We start from the raw sequence: 27,602 nt of genomic DNA, 5'->3' as shown, positions 1-27,602 counted from the left end.
AGGATATTCACTATATTCACTAAGTGTTATGGGCTCTGTAGGACGAGGAGTGCATCCTGACAAGCTCTTGGTGGTGGATATTCTCCCCTAGGAATACAATTCAGGAAAATACAAGGTTTTTTCCATTGCTTGCTGCTGGTGCTTAAGAAATATCCTCTGGAAATTGTTACCCCCAAACCCTGAAAACTTTGGCTTATGCGTTTGCTGCTGGGTTTACGTACATTTGTACTTGGTGTCACGTTTTAGAGCTGGCAGGTGTGGAGCTGTGAGCACGTGCCCTGTGAAGCCCCCTCTGCCCTTGTCCCCAGCGACCCTCTCGGCCGGTCCCTGAGCATCTCTCAGGGTCCCTCCACCGCAGCCTGAAACGTTTTGATCTGTGCGTTTGATTCCCTTAAGTTCCAACGCTTGGGTTTGGGCTTTTTATCGTATGCAGCAAAAGGCAAAACAAAAGCCTATTTATCCTTTGTTCTTCCCTCTGTGAAGGGAAAGGGATGGGTTCTTAAAAACTGGCCTGCTAAAGATACTAGCTCTGTAACTCCATTTGTTGAAAGGAAAATGAAGACTTCAAAGATCCATAGTGTTTTTTTGGAAACTTCATAGGGCAGTATGGGCCTTACTGAAGGAATGATTTCCGCAGCAATCCCTTTTCTTTCAGTTAAACACATTAGGTAGTCCAAATATTGACAAATATTTTATACACCTCTTGGATTCAGCATCAAATTAAGAGAATCACGTTGTTTCTAATGGGCTGTTCATTGAAAAGCCGCTTCAGGAGTTTTGTCCTGAAATAATTCAGGGGTAATCCTCTTCTGAGGTTCTCTCTCATTGGAGTCCCCAGAGCCCCCGGGTAAATTGTGCTCGGTAGCTGTGATATAACAGCGGTTGTTTTACAAGAGATAAGTCAAGGATGAAACCTGGACGGCCTTCCAGGAGCTCGCTCCCAACTTCTGTGCCTTTTACAACGTTTTGTTGCAGAACTCCATTAAATTGAACTGATTACCCACAGGCAGTGGATGGGGGGGTGGTTTTTGCAATGCTGCAATAGTGGTTTTATTGAACTATATTGCATTTTTAGTACTCATCTGAGAGAGGGTTATTAAAGCACAGTCTTGTACATTAAGAACATTACTCCAATGTGAAGGAGATGAGGTTATGAGAAAGACAAGAGAAGGCCAAGGAGTTTAAAGAGTTTAGTTTCTATTTTTCCGTGTCCCCCGTCCAATTGTTGGGAACACAAACCATTTCAATAATTCTCAGCTTTGCTGAATTTACGGGTTTCGGGTCCCAAAAGGCAGCGGTCAGCATGCAGTCGGGACCTTGCACGTACATGTTTTCAGAGAAAATAAACCGCAGCAAGACTGAGGGCTAATCGGAAATCCAGGAGGACCTAACAGCACAAGGGTCTTCTGGTATCTCGGTCGTTCCAGCTGTCGTCTGCCAATCTGATCTAGAGACAGTTTGCAATGGAGGCTCTGCAGAGCGCTGCGCCGATAGCAAATGTGTGTGAATCAGATCTTTATTTGGCTTTACTCACCATTTCATGCTATGAAATATGGACATACATAACTCCAGTTTGCTAATGACACTCACTGAAGTTTTCTCTCTGTAAAATTAGAGCGTGTATAGTTTGCTTCTGTTATAAACTCAATACGAAAGGGACCAGCGGCTCTGCAGAGCTGAGGCTTAATGTCATGTGAGGAGCATCACTTAGAGCTTCAGTTAAACCTGGGAAGCAGAACAGCGTGTGCTAATTAGAAGGCAGTTCCCCAGGAGAGGGCTGGGGACGGTTGCTGAAGTGCATGGAGATCTTCACATGCCCGAAGTTTGCAGGAGAAATCAGAGATCTCTTTGCTTTCCTTGGGATGAGACGCGAGGAATCGGAGCTGAAACAAAATGGTAGGGAAGCCGCTGTCTTTTCCTCCAACCCTCCACATCCCCCATCCCTATGTCCTGTCTTCTTGTGTTTTCCTACCAAAACATCGGTTGATCTTTCTAACTAAGATAAGCGAAGGGCAAATCCTGTTTGATTTGGGGCGTTCACCTTAGTTCTGTGCTCTGGCCCCACATCTCATTTTGTGCCCTCACTAACTCAAAGCCCAGGAGCTCCTATTTTCACATGCCTTATCTATTCTTGAGCCTTTGCAAGCCCAACTGTGGCTGCAGGAGAAAACAACTCATGTAAATGCTGGTCTGGTCTTGGGCGGAAAAATTAGAAAACAGGTTTCCTTCCAAAAGTATTCTTCAAAGATTTCTAATCCTCTCCCTCCCTTCTCCCCGAGATTTGTCACCGTGTCATTGCCGTTCTCCAGATTTCTCATTCTTTGAAGAACTGACAAGTCTTTACTTGCCCTAGCGGATAAATAACAACCAAGAAAATACCATTAACTGAGAGAAGGCTAAAATGCTATGTTACCTCTCCAAGAAAAAATGAACTAGGAACATGGGAACACTCCAAATTGTAGTTAGAAAAGCTTCATCATTAGAGATCATTTTGTGCTTGCAATTTATAACGATTCACTATCCAGAGGTGGCATCATTATTACTAAGGGGGAAATATCCCTGCAAGAACAGTGCGGCACTAAGCAGTCTCCTAAATTACAGTGTGGAGCTCCAAGAGGCAGTTCAGACAAATAAAACCGTGTCACGGAGCGCAGGATTCTTTAGTCTGTGGGCAGGTTGCAGGAAATTGCTTTTTGCACGGGAGCCAAGGCAGGCTGGGCAGGTATTGTGCGGGAGCGCTCTTGCAGGCAGGCGTTTGGGAAGCAAATAAAGAGCAGGGGGCGAGCCCGGCTGCCCAGTGCCCACCTGGCTGGGGCTGGGAGGGGACCCGGCCAGCTGGAGATGTCCCATGGTTTCCATCACCTCGATGGCTCAGAGCTGGAAGAGCTCAGACTGGGTTGGATGGATCTTAATCACAGCACTGATTTGCAGGAAAACAGGGAATGTTTTAGCGGTCTTTCTTGATTTCCTGGAGTCCAATCTCCCCTCAAATCCATCACTTCTCGTTTCCAGGAGGTGGCCGTGCTGGGCGACCCACTGGTGGGTTCTGGCATCACGTACCGCTGGTGATGCTCAGGAAGGCCTTTGCAGCACCAGGGTGCTCTGTGGGGCCAGGGGCTGTTGTTGGGCTTCTGTCCATTTGCTTCGCCCACAAATTTCAATTTAGTACTCAACTCGCCAGGTCAGGGGGTGCATGAACCCAGCCGCAAGACTGAGATACTTCGCTGGTGGTTTGTGGTGAGCAGGTTCTGATTTGTACCATGGCTCGGCTGCATGTTGTGCTTTCAAACAAGGTATTTTGGGCACTTTGTTTCTGTCTCTACCCGCAGCCAGAGATTTTACCGCCTACAGTTGTTCCTGAAGAAACGGTGGTTTATGAAGTGTTCTGACACTGTTTCTGAGAACTTTGCCTTTGCTATTTTTGTGCACAATGCAGCAGAGCTGATCTTGGGCTGGCTCAATCAGCCTCTTAAGAGACAGAAGGAGGATGGCATTATTTTTGGACTTGCACCATATGAGATCATACAGAGCGTTTTGCAGCCCTGTGGTTGTTCATCTCGCAGATGCGCCGGGGAAGTCCATACAGACTGTTCATTTCCACTTAATGTCTGACTTTGGAGTATCTCTTTTCTACTTGATAGTGGGCACATCTGGTTAGAAACAGGCATATGGCAAAATTCAAAACATCAATAATTGTCATTATTTAGCTGAGAATCTGCTTGTCCAGCTTCAGAGCAGCGGTTCCCAGCTTGAAGAAGCTTCCCAAGCTGGTCTTGGCCCGGCCGGTCCTTCAAACAAAACTAGCACCAAGTTGTAACAACAAAAGTGTTTTAAACATTAGAAGCAGATCTGGAACTTCTATTTTAGACTCCAGAGAGAGTCTTAATTTTTTCTATATTGCTGGTGTTTAACTACCACAATGAAGGGCAGGTTTGGAGGTGATAAAATACGCCAGGAATGTCATTAAATATGCAGCAAAGCTGTGACACGACTGAATTAAGCATTAATGAACATACTAGAAATATTAGTCTTCTCTATCAGTTTAAGGTCATCTGTTCATTGGTTATGATGAGATCTAAAGTGAAAAAATGAGATACTAAACAAGAATAGAAAGTTCCCGAGTAAAAGCTGTTGTGTATCCACAAGGATGCTTTCCCTTGGATGAACTCGCAGTTTCACGTTTTAATGTGATTTTATTATTGGTGCACATTTTACTTTTACAATTGACTTAGGATACTACGGAGACATAGTTTACATTCCAGCCCTTCTGCACACCAGTGCAGCTGTAAACTGATTTTACTGGCACATGCAAGAACTTCATAACTCGTGGTAAGTAGGATATTAACTAGAGTGAAGGAACAAAACTCTGACCTAGAACTTTAATTTTGGACATAAGGACCCAACTGTCATTTCTGGATCTCTCTCTGAGTCAGGTTGTTTTACTTGGAGTTCTTTTTTCTGGAGGATTCTGCATATCCGTGCTAATTTAGCGCCCTTTTTTCTTTAGATGTGATAACTCTGTGCTCTGGAATTTTCCCTTTCCTGGGCCCGTGTTTGTTCTGGGTGGAGCTGTGCCCACCGCAGCCCAGCAAATGCAGGCGCAATGAAGTCCAAAACGGTTTTTCTCTGCAAATGCCTGAGTCCATTTCAGTTTTAGGGTCAGAATAAATTCATTTCTTTCCAATTCTGACTGGACAGAATGGCAGAAACTTTTCTAGCAATGAACCAATTTCCACAATTCGGAGTCGCTGTGTTTGACACCTGCCTGGGAATTTTCCTTCACTAGATTAACTTGCTGCAAAACCTTATTATTCTTTGCATGAGGCTGATGAAAAGTCCTGTAGAAGTGGACATTGGGGGGTTGGTTCTGGTTTTTATTGAAAACAATAGATGTGCATTCCTGTTAAAGGTGTCCCTGCTGCCCCAGTCACCTATTGACTTCCTAGTGATGGTTCTTTGAAGGTTTTGTGGCTTTTGTGTCAGTTGTTTGAATAATAACTCTCTTCTACCAGTGAGGACTTTGATGATGAGCGAGCTGAAATAATCTTCATCATCCCAGTTCCTTCAGGACGCAATTCTGCTTTACCAGGGAAATATCCTCAATTGTGGTATCAGAGTTTTGACGCGGGGAGGATGGTGGCTTCGTTAAACACAGTCCTCATTGTTGCTGCAACTGGTTTCTATTTCTTTGACAGAATATATGAGCCTTAGAAGCGAAATTTATTGCAGCTAATAAATGGAATATGCAGGATATATAAGTATATGCCAAAACCCAGCTGTGATATATAAAATGTACAACGATATGCAAAAAATACCGCACGCCTTTGATGTTTATTTTGTTTCTTGCCCAGTTAATTCCTCTCCTTGGGCCACCCCAAGCTGATGTCAAACCCTTGGGTTTGTTTGCCCTGGTGCGATGTGGGGTTCATTCTGCAGAGGCTTTGCCGAGTGTCCCCTGTCCCGGCAGGGACACGGTGGGGCCGCAGCGGCTCCTGGCGGGTTTTTCCAGGGGTCATATGAACCCCTCAGTGCTTGAGTTGGTATTTTGGGGTATTTTATTAAAAATGTAGGCATCACCTGTACTGACCGTGACCTTTTCTGTGCCGGGACATAGAGAAGAGGTTGGAGCGGCAGAGAATCCCCACGCCGAGCAAGGGAGGTCGCGGTAGCTCCAGGCTCAGCTTTTCTTCAGCACAAACCAGAACAAATGTCAGACCCTGTAATTACCCTGAAAGGTGCCCTGTGAGTGTGATAAACCCACGGGGAGGGGGCGAAAGGTCCCGCAAAGCGCTCAGCTGCTTTCAGCCGGCCCGTTGCTTTCCGTGTTGTTCCCGTAATTGTAATAAACATCCAGGAGGCAGCTTTCGGCGGCTGCTGATTTTAAAGTAATGTATTAATCAAATTAATTGAGAGTTCCTTTTAATACTTGGCAACAGCAAACAGAACTTTCTGAAGCAATGTTTTTAGTATTGCTAAAAGCTATTTCCCAAAAAAAAAAAAAGAGTATCTCTGTAGATAAATCATCTGAAAGAGTGTTAAATTGTCTCTTTTGCTACCTGATAATCCAATTAAGTGATGATAAGAAAAATAGCTCTTGGACAATTTCAGGGAAGCAGAATAATGTACTTAGTGTTGTACCAGAATCAAAATACCACATAATCACGGGTATCCATGGATACCGAAGCAACACTTTGATTACCAGGTACATCCATTACCCTTAAATACCAGAGTTAGGTGTTTGATACCCCGAATAATTTAATGCATGACTGCTTGAACTTGCACAGAGGGTTCTCCGGAGGTTTTGGTTTCCGAGGCGCTCAGGGTCTGTCTGCAGCCGAAGGGTGGGCGGATGGAGGGGATTTCAGACTCTCTGTCTTCTATGAAGTTCCCGTGTGCTTTGCAACCGCTGCCCCAACAGCCCCATCCACCCAACGTCCTCGAGCTGGCGGGGAATGAAGCATTAGGTGATGTGGTCAATCTCTGACCCACATCTATGACATATAAGTGGGATTCCTGTGAAAAAAAAAAAGTCATACGATATTTTTTGTACAGTGCTTATGCTGTTGGGACTTGGTCCCCAGAGGACGGATGGGGTTGATGTCTCCCTGCAGCACCAAACCTCTTGTCCCTGCAAGATGAGCATCTCGGTTATTCCACGGCACAGGATCCATCAGGAGGTTGAAGCCACGATTTCTCCATCGGGGTTGTGACTTCTCCGTGTGTTTGGCAGAGCAGGAATGGGATCCCCAGAGAAAAACCTCCTCTGCAGCCCAGGGCAGGACACGGGGGGTCTGAGCAGGGTCCCTGGCACTGTCCTGCCCGTGGGGTGAAAGGAGCCAGTCCCCTTTCTAGAGTCGATAGCGAGATAATAAAATGCAAAAGCAAAGAAGTAAAATAGGCATTGAAAAAGCACTTTGAGCCTTGGCAGCAGGATTTGTTGCTTTTTTTTTATACTCACAAAATGCCTTTTATATTGTCGGAGTTCAAAACCTGCTGCTTTGAATGTCTCTAGAAAAGTTTTCATAGCAAAATGGTTTTTTTGATGATACTCGTGAAGCAGAATCTGTTGGAAAAGGGAAAAAGGAGCAAGGCGACATCCCGAGCAGGAGGGGAAGAATGGGTTTGGTCCCTTGTTCCTGGCAGTAACTGGACAAACTGAACCCAAACCTCACGTTTTGGGTGATGGTTTGAATCACTGCGTGGGAGGGAGGAACCAGAGTCTCCTTTATAGCTCCTCATTTGTTTCCTCCTTTGGGTTCACATTACCTGGAGATTGTCATTTTAGGTAAAATTAATTTGTATGACTTTTTATTTTAACGAGAAAAACTGAAGGTTTAGCAATTAAAAAAAAGAAAAAGAAAGAGTTTGATCTATTCAGTTTGGCAGCTAAACCAAAAAATCAGGCACTTGTACATCCTTAATTACCAGCATCCTGAGCAATAACTTCAGATGAATTTCCCTTGTCTCCAGCATCACTCAATTAAAAGTTCTCCAGAAGGAGGTGAGAAAGTAGGAGCTATTATAAGGAACAAAGTGAAACTTAGGAAGGTTCTCTTTGTGCAAGGAATAACTAGAAATGGCATTTCTTGAGACAGAAACTGCCACAAGGAGTCTGGTCAGTGTCTTAACAAATTCAGGGGGGTCTTCTACTGGAAATAAAATTGTGGTGAGAAACTATTTCTCCCCAGGAGGGGAGAAAGGACCCAACTTCACTTGGCAATTTGTCTGCCAAAAAAACCCTCTGTTGGTGCTGTAGATTTGGGTTGAAATGTGAGCGTTTCGGTGTTTGCTCAGAGCGCTGCTCGTATTGTCACGCGGGACCAATCCCAAACAACCGGGTCCCTTTGCCAAAGCGGCACCAACCACTGGGAGAACGAGAAGCTGCAAAACCAACTGATTTTCAAGTTATTGTTTGAGGAAATGGTTTGCCGTGTTGTCTTGTCCTTGTCCACGGCTTTCTCGTTGGACAAAGGCGCACCTGGAAGGGCTGAGCCTACCAAGGCTGCTCCTGGTGCTCCCGCCCTGGATTTGCTGTTATCACAAAACAGTTTGCTGGCAGCAGGAGGCATGGAGAAGGTGCCAATGTTAAACCCTTGTACATAGCTCGGGAGAGGAAGGATGTTGGTACAGACCTGACTGCCTCGTCGTTGTTGTGACCACCTCTCAATACTGATTCCTGTGAATTTCTGAAATGTGAAACCTTTATAGCATTGCTAGAAGGATGTTTGTTATATATTACAGCTCTCATCTCTTTTATGCGTCTCCAGCATCCATTCTCTTCACAACAGTCTTTGCGTTTGCTTGCTGTTACGTGCTCTCTCGTCCCAGCAGACAGAAAGAACCGTGGCAAACAGGGGGAACTGTGTCTCCAGCTGGTTTGACCCGTGGTACCACCACTGGGACCGGTCCGGGCAGCCTGCAGACTGGGGCTGTGCGGGGCTCTCTGTCCCCGTCTCGGCGTTCGGCTCCCGGACTCCGAGCTGCAACAGCGCTTTGTGCCATTTAGAGCATTTGTGGCTTCTCCAGTCCATCAAGGGTAATATATTACTGCAGAAATCCTGTGACAAAACCCTTAATTTGCAACTTTCACAGTTTTACCGCTTAATTCCCTCGGAGGTTTTTACCTTGGGAGTAGTGTGAATTAGCTTGACAGCTTAAATAACTGTGCCCGTGTCTCCTGTTGTAAGAAGAATGCGAGATGAGAATATGAAAGTTAAACTTATTCTGTACGTGCCATTTGGACAACGCACACCCAATTCCTTGGGCATCTATTACTGCTGAGGAATGAAAAATGATGTGGGCTTTTCCATGGAGACCGGAGCACTTTGGTTTGAGCTCCTACACTCGGATGTGCAGAGGAGCTGATGTGGCTGCGGTCAGGGCTGGGATGGATCACACTGAGCTCGTGCTCGGTGTCAAATGCTGCCCCGTGTGGACTTGAGCAAAACAAAGCAAATCAGAAAATAATACACATTGACCCATTTTGGTGACTGGGAGCACATATTAGTCAATTTGTAACAGTGTCACTTTCCTGGAAGCGACACTAGTGGTTTAAAATCAGAATATCCATCAATGTGTCTGAATTGTATTATCCGGGTCTTGCTGCTCTTGCATCTCACTTCTCTGCCTCTTTCCTTTGCCCTTGATGTGCCTCGTGTGGCTCAGGCCGCTCCTGTTCCCAGTGTTGCTTCTGAGAGCGCCTTCTCATGCCGCTTATCTATTGAAATATTGTAGCTACCATACCATGAATGAAATAATTTGGGTTTAATCATTGGTATTGGGCACTTATCCCTAATTCCTGCTTACCGTTCAGCTATAACTCCTCTGTGCCAGCTGTGGCACGAGGGTTAACAGAGCACGAGCTGTCCCGGCTGTGCCAGCAGCTCCGGGGCTGAACACGCAGCGTCCGACCCTGCGCTGTTACCATTACTGGTGTGTTATTAAAAGAAAAGCAACTCTGGTACTTCCCGCAGCAGCGGACACCAGAGAAACCAGGAGCTGACCTCCCGAAGGGAGCAGAAAGCCCCAGATCGCAAAAATGACCTGAAATCTGCCCTCCCAAATTCCAAACCGTTTCCTTTCTCCACCGCCCCAAGTCCTCTTTTTATTCTTAAAATAAAACCCCATGGAAATTACATACTTTGAAGCTGTACATGGCATTAGAGGCTTTTTTCCCGGCTATTGAGAGCCTGGCCGCAGCTGTCGCTCTGCCCAGAGCTGCTCCGCTCAGCTCTAATCATTATGGACTATAATAAGATTTTTGGCTTCTCCATCCAGGCAATAGAGATCGCATGACCCGCACAATAGGTGCAATTATTGCCGGGGTGGGTTGCTGAGCCAGAGCCTTCCCAACGATTTCAGTCTCTTTCTTTTTCCAAGCACTTAAATCACGTAGGTCACAATTACTTAGTATTAAATGCTGATATTTTAAGTGGTAGTTTTACAAGAGCGGATCATCTGATCTAGGTTGTGGGTGGGTTTCTTTTCCCCTGGCTGCAGGGGCTGTTGGATGCAGAGATGTCACTGTCACGGGTGCCGGGTCTGGGACCTGTTTGCTTGTGTCGTGCGGTGGTTGCTCCCTGGTGCCTGGGAACAGCGCCTGTCCGAGTTCTCCTGTCCTGGTTTAAAAGCCTCTTTAAGTTAATTATAATAGAAATCTTTTAAGGAAAAAAGTCAGGTTGCAATACTTTGAGGTTGTAATAATTGTAAACCAAAAAAGAAACATTCTGTGTGAGTCAGAGAAAAACTTGGGGGTTATTATTGTTTTATTCTTTCTCAACCTTTCCTTTTCTCCATTTTATCCCTTCCCTCCATCACCAATCTTTATTTTCCCCATGGTTTTTGGGCCAGCTTATACCCACAGACCCGGCCTGACTCCGGGCAGCCTCTGGGTCTCAGCTTCTTTACATCTAAAACACAGGAAAATGATCCTGACCTACTTTGCACAGTGCTCAGAGACCTGCAGGAGAGCCGCATTTTGCAGTTTGCAAACCATAAACCACGCGTTTGGGCTTTATGATGTTCAGTGGTTCTTCTCCAGGTGTTTGTAGGCCTGGCCTTGCTGTGGTGTAGCGCACACCTTCACTATTATCGCATTTAACAGCCCTTTGATATCTGTATTTTAAAGCATATCTGTGAATATCTCCTTTGTCCTGCTGTCTTTTAATTAACTCGTCCCCACTGCTGTTCCTTATTATGCGTCTCTGATACTTCGTTAATTAACACACTGTGCCGTATACTGAGGAAGCTGGTATCTAAGGTGCCATAAAAGATGAAAGTGTCTGTCACTGAGAAACCAAATAATGAAGGCAAAAGTTGTGTTTTCATCTGCCAACAATGCCAAGCAGAATGTCACTGGAGATCTGTTGTTTTTTCCTAAAGCAACCTATATAACTGTAATACGTGACCTGCTAAAAGCTAGTATTTCTTTGGTATAGATGTATTTTGCACTGTTACTGTGTTGACAGTATTGGTTTTCAGTGTTACCTGTGTATTTATGAGAAGGCCAGTTCCCAGACATGTACTTTATCTTCAATTGCTTGGGCTGCTCCATCCCATTTGGTGACGGACATTCGAATGAGTCGGGATTGTCTCGAATAATCTTTGCTTTGCCAGGATCTCAACTCCTTTGCTGCTCCTATTCCAGATAAGTTATTCCAGTGGAAGCATTTTCCCTCAATATCCTTCAACTTGCAAAAGTAAAAAGAATCTCAGCTCTTCACTGGGATAAAGTTTGTCTAATATCTGTCACTGTCAATATCACTTGCCTTTCAGCCTGTTCTTTTGGTTTGTTTTTAAATCTGATTCAATTTGTCCAGGTTATTTGTTGGATATTGTTTTAGTCCCTCTACCGACTGGTTTATTTGGTTATTTTGCTATGTTGATGGTTCTGCCCATCTGTTTGATCCAGGATCCTACCCAGCCGTGCAGGTTACGTGTATCCCAATGAGTGATCTGTGCAACAAACTAATGGTGCGAATCCCTCGGGAAGCTCGAGGCGAGCACTGAGCGCTCCGTCCAAACCGTGATCCCATCGGGAGTTTCCCTTCCAGTGTTTCCCGCTGCCTTTCCCGTTCTCCCCTCTGACATGGCCCTTTTCTTCTTTCTCAACCAGGTGGGCTCTGCATTGCTCAGTCCCTGAAAATCCCCCAGGATCGCAAGGACAGGAACATCGACTTCGATAAAATTATCAAGCAGCTCCTAGAAACCCCCAATGCCAGGGCCATCGTTATTTTTGCCAATGATGAGGACATAAAGTAAGGACAACTGAGGGTATTAATTCATTTGTTCTTGATAGCCGCGCAGGAAAGAGAAAGCAAATGGAAATATGAATAGAGAAGTGGAAATGTGTGTTGGTAACAGTGATGCGGGGTGTGGAGGGTGATGCTGGGGACGGAGATGCTGCTCGTGACACCCGGACCGAGCATTTCGGAAGCTTTTCCTGGCAGAGGTTGCTCATGCATTGGGTGTCAGACCTGACCTGAGCTCTCAAGGAGGCATTGAGACGATGCCCCTCTCTCCAAGCTCATACCACTATGTATTATCCATTAATCCAGTCTGGTTTATGGCAAGTGATGGTTACTAGTGATAAAACGACTTAGGTGCTCAAGGTTCAACCACTTAAGGTGCTCAAGGTTTAACCACATACCACTTGCTCCTTATATAATGTAAAGACTATTTTAAAAGTGTGACTCTCGTTTCTCGCTTGCCTGTGTCCCATCTTCTCTCTCCAGAACTTTAAATTAGTTTAAAATTGTGAAGGCGTCATCAGCTGTCAAGAGGCTCAGTTCTACAAAACGAGACACAAAGAAGAGAGGATAAAGTTTCAGTAAAGTCAACGGCAAAGCTTTAAGTTCTAGTGGGATCAAGATTTCAGGCTTAGGTTCTAGGGTGGGTTAAAGAGCAGTGCAACCTGTGCTGCGGGGATTGTGGTCGGGCATGTTGTGAAATTCCTGAGCTCTGCTGCTCACAGCAATATTCTCTTTCTGCTCATTCTGCGCTTGCACCACGCCATTTTTCCCAAGCAAATATATGCTTAGACGCGATCGATTTGTGACCGAGCTCTCTCCTTTCCGCAGGCAGATCCTGGCGGCCGCCAAGCGGGCGGATCAGGTGGGTCACTTCCTCTGGGTGGGCTCGGACACGTGGGGCTCCAAGGTGAGCCCCTTGCTGCAGCAGGAGGACGTCGCCGAGGGAGCCATCACCATCCTGCCCAAGAGAGCCACCATCGAGGGTAAGCGCTCTCCATAAAGGCCTCCCGCCTTTTTCCTCGTGTTTTTTGAATAAGTATGTGCATGGTATGATGCAAAGTATAACGTACGTCTGGTAAGCCTTCATCTCCTGAAATTCTACTGAATGTCTGTGTTCCTCATTGGAAAACAAACTATCCATCATTTCCACAGCTGAGAAGCTACCAGCAGCTATTTATTAAAGGCACAATTTCAGAACTTCTTCAAAACCGCGGTGATATGACAGGGCCTTCGTCACTTAAAAGAAAGTAAACCAGAATAATCTTAATGTATCATGTATATCCACAGGAAGAGCAAACATTTTGCCATTTGTGTACCACCTCTGAAGCAGTGCATGAGTTTGCTACTGAAGAAGTATAAATTCATTTTTAAATCAGGCTTTTCCATTTAAACTTAGCTTAATTTTTATTTCATTCAGATCAAGCGCTCTATTGGTAGATGTTTCTTGTTTGCTTCAGAAAGATGTGTACTTGTACGTATGCACGTGGATATAAAAATCATGGGAAACTTTTTCACATAATCTCTTTGCTTCTCAACATTTCTTCACGTTCTGAAGGGTTTCTGGTCTGATCTTTCCGTAGTTTGTTATCCCTTTTGCTTAACTATTCCAAAGGCTCCCTCTGGGCAAACCCAACTCGCGGATTAGAGTCCGTGTTCTCTGTAATATGAAATAAAAGTTCTTTACAAGGGAGACGCTGAGTAAAGAGCAGCAGGTGCTGGGCTGGCACGGGGCACCGTGTCGGGCAGGCTCTCCAAAGAGCCCTTGGACACATTAAAATGGGTTCTGGTGTCTTCACTCCCTGGAAAATCAAATATTTGCATTCCTTTTTACTGTGTCCCCACTGCCGCTTCATTAGTTATTCTTCTCAGGGACATAATGTGCTTCATCCTTTTACATTTTGTTAAACCCTGGAGGCACTTTCACATGTTATTTTCTCCATAAATAGGTTAAGTTGACAGACAATGAAGTGTTTTGTTTCTGAAACCCAGGATATTTTAATAATCTTTTCATCCTGGCTGTATTCTTCATCCCTGAGAGTTTCCGACACACAAACAAAAAGTCTGTCAACAGTGCACAGAAATAAAAACTTCCCAAGTTTGTTTTAAAACATTTTCATTCTATATTACACACGAAATACATTGGACATTAAGGGAAACATGAGGTTTGCTTTTGGACATGGGAGGCGATGATAGCAAAGTGGAAGGTTCAGGTATGGAAAGTCGGTTAAATCACTGCTACAAATATCAGCGTATGTAGTGTATCTGCAAAAAAATGTGTCCATTTAACCCGCAAATATCTTCTTATTTGGTGAATGTATTGCCTAGGAGTCGGCCAGTGGCAGCTGGCACTTGTACTCAGGTAGTTTGTGTGATTACTCGTGATGGTTGAATTCCATTTTGCCTGTACAGCTATTCGTGTTCATTCTTCAGGAGCAGCTGCCATAGAGCAGATACGGGTTTTGAGGTCCGTGAGCTGTGTTTTGCCAACAGCAAATGTCTCCTGGTGGCTCCGTGGCCACTCGGGAGGCCCAGGCTGGTTTTACTTCGTGGGCCCTCGCAGGCTGGTTCTGTCCCATCGCTAAGAGAAGCACCCAGAGCAATCTGTTCCTTACAGAAATACGCGATCCTTCAGAATTAGCATTTCTTGCTTAGCGAGGCCATTACGCGTGCGGCTCGTCTTGCATTCAGCCTGCTGCTCTGTTTTGCTCTCTGTTGTTGCAGTAATTTCATTTGGCTATGAATCCAAGAGAACTGGAAAGAGCCGCTTTAATGTTGGTCTTTTATCATCCAGCAAAGAACATCTGCTTCCTAAAATTTAGTAATGCGTTTCTTTTGATGAGTACATAAAATAAATGAAATAAGAAGCCTTGGTTTTCCCTAGAAATTGATGGAAACAAACTAAATTAGGGGAACGGAGCTCAATTTGCCCCGAAGGGCAGTGTCTGGAGCAGGATCCAGCCCCAAAGGCTCCAGGGCACGGCAGCACTTACACACCAGCTTAATGCTCACTGTGTTTGCTGAGAACTTCTTTATTAGTCATGAATGAGGTTACCCTTACTTGACTCCTCAGGAACATATTATTATTATTTCCTTTTATCACCGTGTTAAATAACATTTGCAATACGTTAAAGCTTCCTAACAGAGGTCACTGGGAAGGGGGGCGCTGCAGCTCCCGTCCCCAGCCTGGCACACGGATGCTGCCGGCTTCTGCTCACGCTTTGGGGAAAATGTTAGGCTGGAAAGCTAGGAAGTGTTAAATTGCATTGAAAATGCGCCTGCATGTTTAAGTGGGCACGGTGCACTTGGGATTGTCAGATTTTTTTATGTCTGTAAAGTTTTTAGTGGTATAAGTAATAAACTGAAGCAGTCGCTCTATAGAAAAAGGCATTTTTCAGGTAACTCTTCTCCCCCAGCCATGATTCCTCACTTCCAAATGCAGATGTGAAACACTGCTGTGTTGGTCTGTTTCCACTTAAACACCATGTGAGGTTCCGATTTCTGGTGACGATGGGACCATCCCCGCAGCCTCCCACTCCAGCTTCTTGTCGAATGAGGCCCCAGATACACAGCGATCTCTCCTGATCCTTGATGTCGCTTTTGGGACAAAACCTTGTTGTCGTAGTCCCATGGGGTAATTTAGGAAACCATGACATGAACTGGGTTCATTAATCTTAAGTCAGTCTTAATATAGCCCGAGTGTGTTTGTTGTCATTATGCTGAAAGCATAAAGTTGCATTTTATTCGTGTAACAGCAGCAGCGAGTGAGGCAGAGGGAGTGCACGCTGAAATAGCCATTGCTGCCTGGAAAGCTGTGTTTGGAACACTCTGCAGCTCAAACTGGACCAGGTAGCAGCTAAGTTGAAAGGTTTTGCATGGTTTTTGGGGAAAAAAGCAGAATGTATGCTGATGTGGAAGCGTTTGCAGGCACATGCCTTATTTCGAATAGTGTATCCTCGAACGGTGTTGTGAAGACTTGCGGTGTAACCAGAGCATGAGTGTTAGTCCTGGAAGATGAGAAAAAATAAACAGTTTAAGCAACAGACAAAAGGTGTATTTTCTAATTAAAATTTGAATGGGATGTATCATCATTACTATTATATTCATTTTACAATAACATGGAAGCGATGAACGTCTGTGGCTCCGCTTGCATTTGACATCCGTCAAAACAGCAACACAACAGAAAACAAAATGGCAGAAAGTCTTTGTTCAAAGCGCATTTGGTGGATTTTCCTACTGCTGCGTTGTCCCCCAGAACCCCCTGTTCTTCGTCATTCACCCGAGCAGGAAGATGAACCAGACAGGGGGAGACTCCCGTGTCAGTTCGGTGTTGAAGAGCAGAGTCCCGCAGTAACCACGGGAAGGGTGAAATGCGGCAAAGAGGAGCAAGAGAGAGCGACGGGAGGATTTGGGGCGAGCAAAAGGAGGCTGGGATGAAGAAATGATGCGATCGGGATTGTGGAAAAGTGGGAGAAGTTGAGGCAAGTATAACAAGTTCCCAGAATTTCAAGTGCCACAAGGAAAACAGAAGCACAGTGGAAAATGTGTTTGAGACTTGGAGAAACAAGCGTGGCGGTTGAGCTGAGCCACGCGCCCTAGGCTGGCAGATCGGCGGGCACTGGGTTTCCTGGAGCGGTGACAGTCGAAGAGAACGTCGTTCATTTGTCACATTTTTCATTTGAAGCCCCAGAAGCTTTGTAGACCATTCAAACCAGCAGAAATGTGGGAATTCTCCCTGTGTTCTCGTGGGCTGGAGCTTTGGGCTCCCCAGACGATGGCTGAGCTGAACTGCAGCCCCGTTTCGGTGCAGGTGGAAATGAACTTCTGCGACACTAATCTCTTTAATCACAACCTGACCTTCCAGTATTCCACTGCCACCTTACCTCGTTGTGTTTCAGTAGATTAAATGAACTTCAGCGCATCTCCTTCTCTTGTTATCGCTACTGTACCCAGATCTAATGATCGGTGTTAACTGCCTGGGGTAGCTCTTTATTGCAGCACATGGATGTGTGGAAGAGTTACCGGGACGACCCTCTGATGAGAGATGATGGTACTACCACCCCAGACGTCAACTTAAGGTCTCCCAGCAGGCAGATTCAAAGTCAGGACTTGCTAAATTCTTTCCTGGAGAAAGAGCCGATCTTTCTGCCGGTGATAAGGGGATAATCTGCAGTGGGAGGGATGGAGAGCGGCACTTGCCAAATTCAACATGGGAAGCTGTTCGATGGTGCGTGTCCAGAAGATGCTCAGGTCCGAGGGACGGAGTCAAGCAGATGATCTTGGGCTTCAGAATAAGTGGTTTTGCCCCCTTTTTTTAATTTCTTTCTTCTTATTTTGAAAGTCTGGCAAAATGCTTTGCAAATGATGAAAAAAATATCCTTTATGGTCTGAGTTCAGAATTGGATGCAACTGATTGATGGGATTCAGGTAGATTTAAGATGAATGGTTCAATGCCAGCAAGCTGGGGATGTGCCGAGGTTTGCAGCCTCCTGGAGCTCTTGGCCGGGAGGTTAAAGAATGGATCAGATGCATGCACAGCTATTTAAAAAACCAGTGCTGTGAACCAGTGGAACTGTCCTTGAATTTTTTGGTTGTTTGTCTTCTAAATCGATGGTGAATCATGTTTCTAATGTTCTGGTTTTATTTCCAACAAGAGCTGATTTGCTTCTTTTGGGCTGGGGGGGGGGAAGTATTAAACCCTGAGAAAAACAGAAAATGGAAGAGTAGTGGGCTAAGAAAAAATGAGAATGGAATTATATCTCACTATTTAATGGCTCTCAGATACATTTTTGTTATTTCATCCCGTACATTTTGTCAAAAAGACGCTTTCAGATGGCACTTCATGCTGCTCACAGAAAGCTGCTGGCCGACCCGCCGCAGGTGAAGGGAGAATGCCCCTTTTTGTTCTCTTGTACCGCTCACGCCGTGTTTACCGCCGTTCTACCCACAAACTCGTTAGGAATGTATCTTTCCTAATGCTGACAAAGCCGTTAATTGAATGTAAATTAATACCCTGGCTACCTGGGAACCCAAGACGCACTCGCAGGCATGAGAAGTTTATTGCGTATCGATTCCAGCCTGTTGAAAATCACTCTGGGGGTTAAGATCAGCTTGGATTCCTCCTGCCTTAGTGCTGAGCCTCATTGTCTCCTGCCTTAGTGCTGAGCCTCATCGTCTCCTGCCTTGGTGCTGAGCCTCATCATCTCCTGCCTTAGTGCTGAGCTTCATCGTCTCCTGCCTTGGTGCTGAGCCTCATCGTCTCCTGCCCTAGTGCTGAGCCTCATCGTCTCCTGCCTTAGTGCTGAGCCTCATCGTCTCCTGCCTTAGTGCTGAGCCTCATCGTCTCCTGCCTTGGTGCTGAGCCTCATCGTCTCCTGCCTTAGTGCTGAGCCTCATCGTCTCCTGCCTTAGTGCTGAGCCTCATCGTCTCCTGCCTTGGTGCTGAGCCTCATCGTCTCCTGCCTTGGTGCTGAGCCTCATCGTCTCCTGCCTTGGTGCTGAGCCTCATCGTCTCCTGCCTTAGTGCTGAGCCTCATCATCTCCTGCCTTAGTGCTGAGCCTCATCGTTTCCTGCCTTGGTGCTGAACCTCATCGTCTCCTGCCTGTGCATATGCAGGGACAGACGGACGGACAGACATGTGCCAGCGAGCTTTACCTGGGCTGCTTGGTGCAGGCATCACCCCTTGTACGTCTCTTGTGCTCTTTCCTGGGTGCCAGTTTGAAGGTTTATGGTGAAAAGCAATGAAACGTTGGCTCAGGTCCTGCTGACGGTGGTGCCCGGGCTCCTGGGGCCGATGGATATGGGGCAAACAGGGTCCGTTCCCCAACCAAAGGCAGAAATCGTTCAGTTCTTGTGGTGCCGTGACAGCGATGCAGAGCTTGACATCAATGGGTTGAAGTGAGGGCTTCGGAGAGAGGTTTAGTGAGTTCAAAGAGAATGGTAGCTTAAGGATAGCATTATTTTTTAATATGCAGATAGAAGTTAAGAAACACAATTTTTTGTGAAGTTTCAAATGGATGCTATTTTTGTAGCTTCCTTTTAAATGAAGGCATTGAAGCTTTTGTTTGTTTGGGTTTTTTTGTTGTGGTTGGTTTGTTTTTCCCTTTCGTTTAAGATTCCACATAAGTGCCAGTGAGAAATGCATTCCCTGCTGTGCTCCCGGGGCTGCCGCAGACCCCGAGGAAATGCCCCAAAACCTCCCAAAACCCACATGTTTTTACTACTCCAAATGTAAACCCGTGCACTATTTCAGTGTGGGATTTTGCTCAAGTTCCGGGTCTGGCTGTTTGGTGGTGCTGAGTTGCTGGAGTTCCTTTGGGGCTCTGGGGCAGTTTGAAGGTGTGATCTGAGAGCACTGAAGAGCGTTACCCAGCTCTGCTGGGTGCCAGGCACAGCTCACAACCACAACAGCGTTAGCGAGACGTTTTAGTTCACATGAGGTTTGAACTGGTACCTTTTCAAACTGCTTCAGAGCGGAGAAATGAGGTGGGAAGCTCTAATTGGACCATAAAGAACGGATGTAAAATACAGATGTCGGGAGCTCTCTCTTCATCTCCTGAAACGAAATAAGCTGCTCACCCAACCTGCACCAGAGCCGCTGCCTCAAAATCGAGGAGTTTGTCTGATCAGAGCCAGCTGTTGCTCATCCTGCAGGTGCGTGCGTCTCTCTCTGTATTTCTGTATTTTGTGTATTGCTCCCAGGGCTTCTGTTGCCATTTTCTCTTTGATGTTCGTATTTAACTGTTATTTCAGGACACTGGAGATTGTGTGGGTGGTTGTTTTGAGAGAGAGATGTGTACACACACACACACACACAGAATGGTTGGTGCTGGAAGAAGAGATGCTTCACGGAATAATATTTAGCTATTGATCACTGTCCAGCCATGTCATCAGCACTCCTTGTTTTTGCCCCAAATTGCATCTTCTGAAGAACAGTTTTCCTCTCAACGGTGTGTGCCTGTTGGACACATTTGGGCAGAGTATTCCAAGCAGGAAGGGCAGGGTTATATTTTCAGCCAGCCCGCTCCTGAGCCGCCTGCGAGCTGCTGGGAACCTTCTCTGCGGGATTTTCTGCGCGGGGGCGTTAACGAGCACCCGTGATTAACGAGCACCCGTGATTAACGAGCACCCGTGATTAACGAGGCTGCCCGGGGGAGCGGGTCTGCCTCCCCAGCCCACGGAAAGGTGCTGTTTGCAGCAGCTCCATGAGGCAGCGGAGCCGAGGGGGCTGGAAACCAAACCCTCCATTGCAGGGGGTCAGCGGCATGGGGTCGGGAATTACTGTTTCTGATACAGCTCCCCCACATTAGGAAATCCTGGTGTTTTCTAGTGCTCTTGGTCTTTGCCTCTCTGCAGGGTTTCAAGCCTCATTTGTTGCGAAGAATTCCTGTTCTGTTTGTTGGTAAAAGTGGGAGGGTTTTCTGGGAAGGGCTGAGGTGAGGGGCCCGTTGGACCCGTGGGGTGAGCCCCACTGGGCACAGCTGGCTGGGGGAACCAGGCAAAAAGAGCGTTCTGGTTTGGCATTCTGTTTAGGCATAGGAACAGAGATGAGAAAAGGTGTTCCCACCTTCTGGTGCTGCCTCGGAGCAGGACTGGCACCAGCACCACGCCAAGCGCAGCGCTGGGCTGCGTTTGTGGCCGGGACTCAGCCCTGGCAATGGGAGCTGGGGGGTTACGGGTTATGGTCCTGAGCAGAGGGCTCGAGCAGTTTCATTGCTGAAAGAAAGGAGCAGAAGGGAGCTGGGGAGGGGGTGCTGAGTGGTTCCATGGTGCCTCTGCAGCATCGTCCCCTCCGTCTGCCAGCACAACAGAGCCGGGGATGGCGATGGGGATGGGGAGGGAATTGCTCCCCTCTCCGCTTTTCATGAGAGCTGCATCTCTCCTGATACCTCTTATGCTATAATTAAAGAGGTTAAGGCATTCTCCCGATTCGCAGGAAATACATTGGCAGAGTATTTGTTTTGCCATTTGTACTTCATGTATTTTTTTGTGTACAAAAAAAAAAAGAAATTGCAGGAGCTTTCTGAAATAAACCATTCCTGTTTTAGGGAAAAATAGCCATGAATGGTCCCAAATATCTAGTTTTAGAAATGCTGTTCCGCAGGAGGGCTGACAACCACAGATTGTTCCTAATGGAACAGATAATTCTTCATGACTTGCCGCGCTGCTTTGGCAAAGCACAAGGAGTAGAACATAGTGTGTAGCATTTCCAGTCCCATCCTGCTGGACTGCCCAGGGATGGAGCAAACCGGGCAATGAAGAACGACACTTATTTGAGCAGGAGGACTGATGGTTTCTCTTAACGTTTGTTCATGTTTGAGACCGATTTAGGCTCAAGAGTCACAAAGTCCTGAGCTAGAAGGACCCACAAGGACCATGGAGTCCAAGTCTTGTCCCTGCACAGGACACAGAGCTCTGAGCAAGGACCTTGGGATTAGGTCTGTGATACTGGGTGACCACTGATTTTCCTTTACAGTTATTACAGGGCTTTAATTTGTGAAGCTGCAGACACCGAAACTGGGGGAAGTGAAATGCAGAATACAAATACAATCTGACTGTACCGTGAGGTGATGGAAGAAATAGAAGGTTCAGTCATCAGACTTCTCTATAATGGTTCTTTTTTGCAACAAGTCTCACATGTAATTCATTCACATGTATTAAATCCTCTACCAAGATAGCTCTGAGTGTAATGTATTTACAGTAACGCATTGTTTCTACTCTGCTTTCTTTAAATTCATACATCTCAACAATTATTTGTCTTCTCAGCTATTCTATTGCCCTTTACAAATGCGAAGAAGAGTTAACTTGTTTACTCTTCCTCTTTGGGGTCAATTTTTCTCTATTTTGAAAGAAAACTTCCTGAATTCTCAAGAGAAGTTTTTTTCTTGTGGTATTCGTGACTGTAGTTAGAACCTAAAGAGATTCGCTCTCCGGGTGCCTTAAAATCAGTCTCTGAATCCTCTGTGACTTATTCCTTGTCTCTATTAGCAAGGCAGAAAAGAAAGACTTCCCAATGTCCCAGGGTGAGCCAGGCCCAGACACTAGGAGAAATGTGCTCGTTTTAGGAAGTGGACAGAGATTTGGAAAGGTTTCATTGTTTGCTTGGTTGGTGGTGGTGTTTGGTTTGGTTTGGTTTGGTTTCCTTTTAGTTTGTGCTGTTAATGCTTGAGTGATTACAGGCCTTTGAAAGTAATAGTTTAGGAAATAATACACGTAATAGTACACATAATTTCCTTAAAGATGATACAATGAATGCTTAAGTGCCCACTTCACTCATGCTGGGTCTGCAGATCTGCTTCTGGAATGTATTTTTGTTCTGTTGACTCTAATGACTAAAGGAAACGGAAAATAATTTAGAAAAAGAATCCTCAGTGTAATCATATACGCCGGCTCTTTAGTGAAATGAAACAGGAGTCAATAGATCAATGATCTTGATCTCCTGGTAAGGACAGATAATACGATCCTTTCATCTCATAGTTATGTATATAATTGTAGGATGCGGAAGAGCAATGTCTTTGTAAGCCAAGATATCCCTCTGCGCAGTTTAAAGTAAAACGTCTTGAAAGTGGAGTTCAGTCTTTGCTTCAGTCGTTGTCCGTCTGGAAAGCGAAGCCCCCAGCTGCGTGTCCCCCCAGTGCTGCTCTTCTGCACCACCCGAATTCCTGAAGCATCAAAACCTCTTTTTTTTTTTCCATTTCCAATCCACATGCCCAGGAAAACAGGCCAAGAGCTCCCGTCTCACCTGGCTCCGACAGCCAAAGCCTCTTACATCTGGGGTCTTTCCTCCCTCTTAACCAAGTTAGGACACAATTAATACTGTGATTAATCATGCAAGATATTTAATAAAGAAAAGCCAGGGAAGCTGATGTTTTCTACTAATCCAATATATAGAAATAGTGGGGGGAAAAAAAGAAGAAAACCAAGCCCCTAAATCCCCCCCCTCTAATCCTGCTCTCTCAGCTCTGCTGGTGGTTCGGCTCATTGTGCAATATAATACATGGTCCTCTTGTATCTCACCTTCCAAAAAGTAATAGTGTTGGGACTTGGGAGGATGAAGCCTGGAGCAGGTGAGTGGCATCACAGTGATGAGCACAGCTGAGACGAGAACGCTGTGATTGCTTGTGAACAACGGTTGCTCTAAGGAGAGGGGGTGCTTTGCTGTTCCACCCGTGGACGTGGGTTTCAGTGTGTTCTCCAGGATCGGGCAGCGCTGGGTTTGCTCCTCTACACCCAGCAGAGCAGCGGGGGTTCCTGCGTTTCTCCAGGACGGTATGTACACGAGCACCTGCGATGCAATGAGCTCCCACAGACCTTTCTGCAGTGAAACTAAACTTGTATTTCTTTAAGTTCTTTCCCGGGGTACTCCATTAACCTATTCAGAGTAGCCTTCGGTTACTCCTGTAATGAGGAAATACTTCTAATTTGTATTTGCAAGACTACTTGGTGTTCCTCCGTTTAATTACCACTTCATACAGCATAAAGTTCCTGAGAAAAGTCTCCTAGGACCTAGTGGAAGGAGTCGCTGTGACTCTGGACATCCCGTCTGTTCTCCGTGTGCCGGGGCTGCCGCTCGGTTTTGTTGCTGAAGAGATTTGTGTGAGAGAGCCCGTGTGTCTCTGGCCTCGTCCCTTGGCTTTTGGTGGTGTTTGGGTTTTGGTTTTGCAGCATGTTTGGGTTTTTTGTGCACCCTGGGTTATGTGATCCAGAGCAGCTCAAAGCCCCAGCTCTATCTTAGAGTAATTTCCAGTAACGTGATGTCACTTCTAATATTTATGTTTCTCATGCTCTGCTAAAGTTTGCATTGAGCAGTTGACTTGCACAGGGCCAAGGCCAAAGTTTAATACCATACTGCAGCAGCAGCGGAATTGAACTGGGGTGCTTTATTTAAAAAAAAAATCTAAATGACACCTGAACTCTTTCTTTAACGTCTCTTTGGAATTTAAATTATGTTTTTAGCTTTGGTAATTATTTAAAATGCTGATGTGTCAATCCCCAAAGAGAGAATACTTGTCTCGAGTATTGCCACTTGAAATTTTGGGAAGCCACACAGATGTTCATCTCCTCATTATGGAAATAATGTATTTGGTTAATGTGTTGGTATGAAGAGAGGGGAATACAAATTATCTTGCAACTTGAGAGCCATTTAGAAGTTTCCTTATCTTTAGGCTGCTTTAGTCATGCCTACTGAAGAGAGGTGAGAGGCGTCCCCCAAATCTGCCCAGTTTGGAGGTGCCAGTTCCTGGTTCCAGCTGCTGCCCCGTTCCCAGTAGCTCCCAGTGCTGTGATTGCAGCTCCTGGGGTGCACATTGGAACCACGGAGAGATGAGGAGGGGATCCGAGCCAAGTGCATGTGGCTGGTGGTCCTGCCCCAGGGGGATGCTGAGCCGGGAGTGGGGTGGCCCTGCAAAATGGAGGGGAAGAAGAAAATGAGAGGTTGAGGAATGGCTGTGTAGGGGATTTTCTGTTTCTGACATATTTAAATCAAGTTGGAAAGCTTTTTTGCTTTCCCTAAAAGCTGCAGAATGTTCTAAAGACAAGTACTGGGGGTGATGTGGGTGTTCCTGTGTGGGACCACCAGCCTCAGGGCCAACCCGAGTGATGGAACCGCATCCCCCAGTCCCCAAAATCAGCCTGAGTGACAAAACCAGATCCCCCAGCCACCAAAATGATCCCTGTTATCTTTGTCTGTTGACATGCGGTTCAGAGCCTTTGCTCTGGAAGGTGCTCGGTGCCAGCAGCCTTGGCTGTGGGGATGGACAGACAGCAACCGCATCGCCCTGGGCCCGTCCTGGCACGCTCTGCTGCATGAAGTTATTAAAACCACCTTATAGTCAGGAAGCCCAAAATCAAGGAAGTAATTTTTAAAATTTTTTTAAATACTTTAAGAAAAAAAAAAGGAAGGGAAGAATGCAATGGAGTTTTCAGGTGATATTTTCTCAGGGGTGTTATCTCTTGGGGAATTTGAAGATAGGATTGGTAGCATTTATAACAACGGTTTAAAGCAAGAGGTGGCTTTGCTGTGCTCAGCTGTGCGTGGTTGGCCCCTGTTGTGCCCGTTTGTGCATCGGCTGCACCTGCCCGAGTGTGTGTGTGTGTGTGTCTGTGTGTGTGCCTGTGTCTGTGTGTCCTGTGAAATGATGCTCTGCAGAAAAGGGGCATCACCTCATATTAAACAGCATTTTGAACGTGCGGTGTTGCTTTCATCTGGACAACGTTACCATGTCAACAGTAAAAACATGTGGCAGCTCTGGAGGTCAGATTGGGGGACTCTGTGTGGATAAGTACAGGTCTGTGAGCAGGTATATGAATTTTAGGGTACCCAAATATATTTCCATATGCTGTGACTATTCCTGTTGACATGGTAACACTTCAGCGAGGCGCAGGCAAACGTACAGAGTGAAAAAGGAAATTAACCATGTGTATTGAAGGAACTGAAGGTAGGATAAGGAAATAATGTTTGAAGCCTGGTGAACTGTGCAGCCCGGGGCTCCCCGTGGTGGGGCAGGAGCGGCTGGACGGGGTTTGTGTGTCGCCTCCTTCTCCTTCTCCCACTGCAGGAGGGGATGGGCTTGGACCTCCTCTCATGGTTTGTTTGCTGGGCAGGTCTAACAACGTGACCAAGTATTGATTTGGTTATTTGCAGGTCTGGTTTAGGTCTGTGCGCCAGGACGGCACAGCCGGGGGGTGCATCGATCATCCCGGGGCTGTTTGTAAGTTTACAACTTAGAATTTGGGTTGTGTATCACAGGATGATGGAAAGTTACCTTTTGTGTAGCATCACTGTATTTAGCATGTTCGTTATGTGTGCTGATTGGTTTTACTTTCTTTATTACTAATTTTAATCTGTGGAACATCTTTAGGGGTTACTCCAGTCACTGTGTTACAATGTAGAGGAATTTCTGTATCTTTATCCTCATTTTAAATTATGCAAGAAGATGACTTAAGTTTAAATGCTTTTTAGTACATGCAATGTGCCTTGGTCTGCTGCTGCTACCAAAGGGAAGGAAACCACTCTTGTGTTCTGTGTTTAGACCTCCTGTATCCCTCTGATTTTCCCGTCTGGGGTATTAAAATGGAACAGGACATCTGTGGAGCAGCTTCTCCCATTTGGTCAAAAAGGGTGGGAAGGAAGAACTCGGAAAACTGATGGGAAGACAACACCGATGCACGTGAAAGGATTTAGTTAAATAGTTAATTGCAAATGAAAACGTGAAATAACAGCTCAGATCACGGGGTAACTCCAGTTAATAGGAGGGAGTGGTGTGCAGCCGGAGTTGCCGCTTTGCTCCGTGTCCTGCGGGGACACCGTGGGACTCAGCTCGGGTTTCACTGCTGCCACAGCAGAACACAAACCGATCGCTTTTCCGCAAAGCAGAAAGCAACAGGTAACTTCAAGACGATTGGGTACGTGTGTGAGAAAGCAAGCAAGCTATGAACTGAATTCCCTTGTGATAAGTATCAAAAAAAAATGGGCTTTTTGCTTATCTTCGGGTATGAGGAAAAAAGAGTAATTCATGGATAAGGTCGTGGTAAGACAAATAGCCCACTTCTAGCAACGGGGCAGCGGGGAAGGATGAATCACAGGGAGAGTTATTCCGCTTGGGGCTGTGCTTTAAGCCTGCTGTGCCTGCCCGATGCTGGTGACAACCTGTGCCGCAGATGCTCGCTCGCAGGACCGGGCTCCGGTGGGCAGCGATTCTCCCTTGGCTGGGACTCTGCGTATCGCAATTCGTAAAACATGATTCATTCCAGCAGCAGGAGCCGTTTGAATACGAAGCGTTGAGCTGAAAGGAGAGCACCGTTTGCATTAAGCAGCCCTGGTGACTTATACCGCTGCCAACTTCCCAAGTCCTTCTGGCTGAAAATGCAAAAGCCTCGTGTGTTATGAAGCTGGGGGAAGAGGAGCAGGAGTCTCCTTCATCCCCCGCCCCGGAACATCCCTCCCGCTGCTCCGAGACCTGGACTCGGGCTGGTTGTTGTTGGTAAAGCAAACGGGGGTCCCTCTGCCGCACCAGGGAATCCCCACAGCCGGGGCCTCTGCCCGCTCCGGCAATAAAACACACGAGAAATAAATTCCGAGTTTTCTACTAAATGTTTGTATTGATATAAATGGGAGCTCTGTGAAAGGCAGAAGTGCCTGAGGGCAATAAAATGTAGAATAATGAATAATAATATACTTGTATATTAACCTTTCTACTGCGGCGCTGGCCAGGCAGCACCTAGGTCATGATCTTATTGCTGTGGCAGCCCTATGATTTTATAAAAGTGATAATGATGATACTTGCCCGATAGGTATCTATTTCCATAATAGAAGCTTTATAGCTTAAAACCCTGGATTTGCCCTAAAAACAGCAAGCAGAGTTCCTGTTGTATGTGCTTTATATAATGTAAAAAGCCAAATGTGGTATCAACTAAAATACCCTTTTTTCACTGTTCTAATTAGCAACTATTAAAAAAAAACAACAACTGCAAAGCATTTTTATGGCATGAAGTTAATAAAATCACTTAATATTCTGGCCTTTTTATTGAGTAAGAAGGTCAAGAAAATATCTGTAGACCATCTTAACAGCTCCATAATACTACATAGCGTGTGGTTTGGGCAACATAATAAAATCTGAAGAAAAGACTAGCTGTCTTAAAATTGATCTTATCGTTCCACACCTAATGCTTTTATCCCTGATTTAATGTCAGGAAATTAAACTATTATGGCTTGAATTCTAGGGAGGTTGGAAGATTATTTGAGTAGCTGCTTTCAACTCACTTGGCACCAGTAACTGTAGTAAGTGGTGGGTAAATAAGAGTTGTATAACCAGTACTCATTAGTGTGGACGTACTTTGGATAAAACAGAGAATAA

The 27,602-nt window shown here is 45.8% G+C and overlaps 1 protein-coding gene across 1 annotated transcript in view; it reads left to right on the top strand.

Annotated features, from left to right (window-relative positions):
* GRM7 (glutamate metabotropic receptor 7) overlaps positions 1 to 27,602 on the top strand; it is a 240,943-nt gene that overhangs the window by 122,569 nt on the left and 90,772 nt on the right. The window contains exons 3-4 of the mRNA XM_065845743.2: positions 11,615 to 11,756; positions 12,579 to 12,733. Of these exons, the coding sequence (XP_065701815.1) occupies positions 11,615 to 11,756; positions 12,579 to 12,733 (297 nt within the window). The remainder of the gene's footprint in view (positions 1 to 11,614; positions 11,757 to 12,578; positions 12,734 to 27,602) is intronic.

Source organism: Patagioenas fasciata, chromosome 10 (assembly GCF_037038585.1).
Source record: "Patagioenas fasciata isolate bPatFas1 chromosome 10, bPatFas1.hap1, whole genome shotgun sequence".
Classification (NCBI taxonomy): domain Eukaryota; kingdom Metazoa; phylum Chordata; class Aves; order Columbiformes; family Columbidae; genus Patagioenas; species Patagioenas fasciata.
This window is presented reverse-complemented; position numbering and strand designations above follow the sequence as displayed.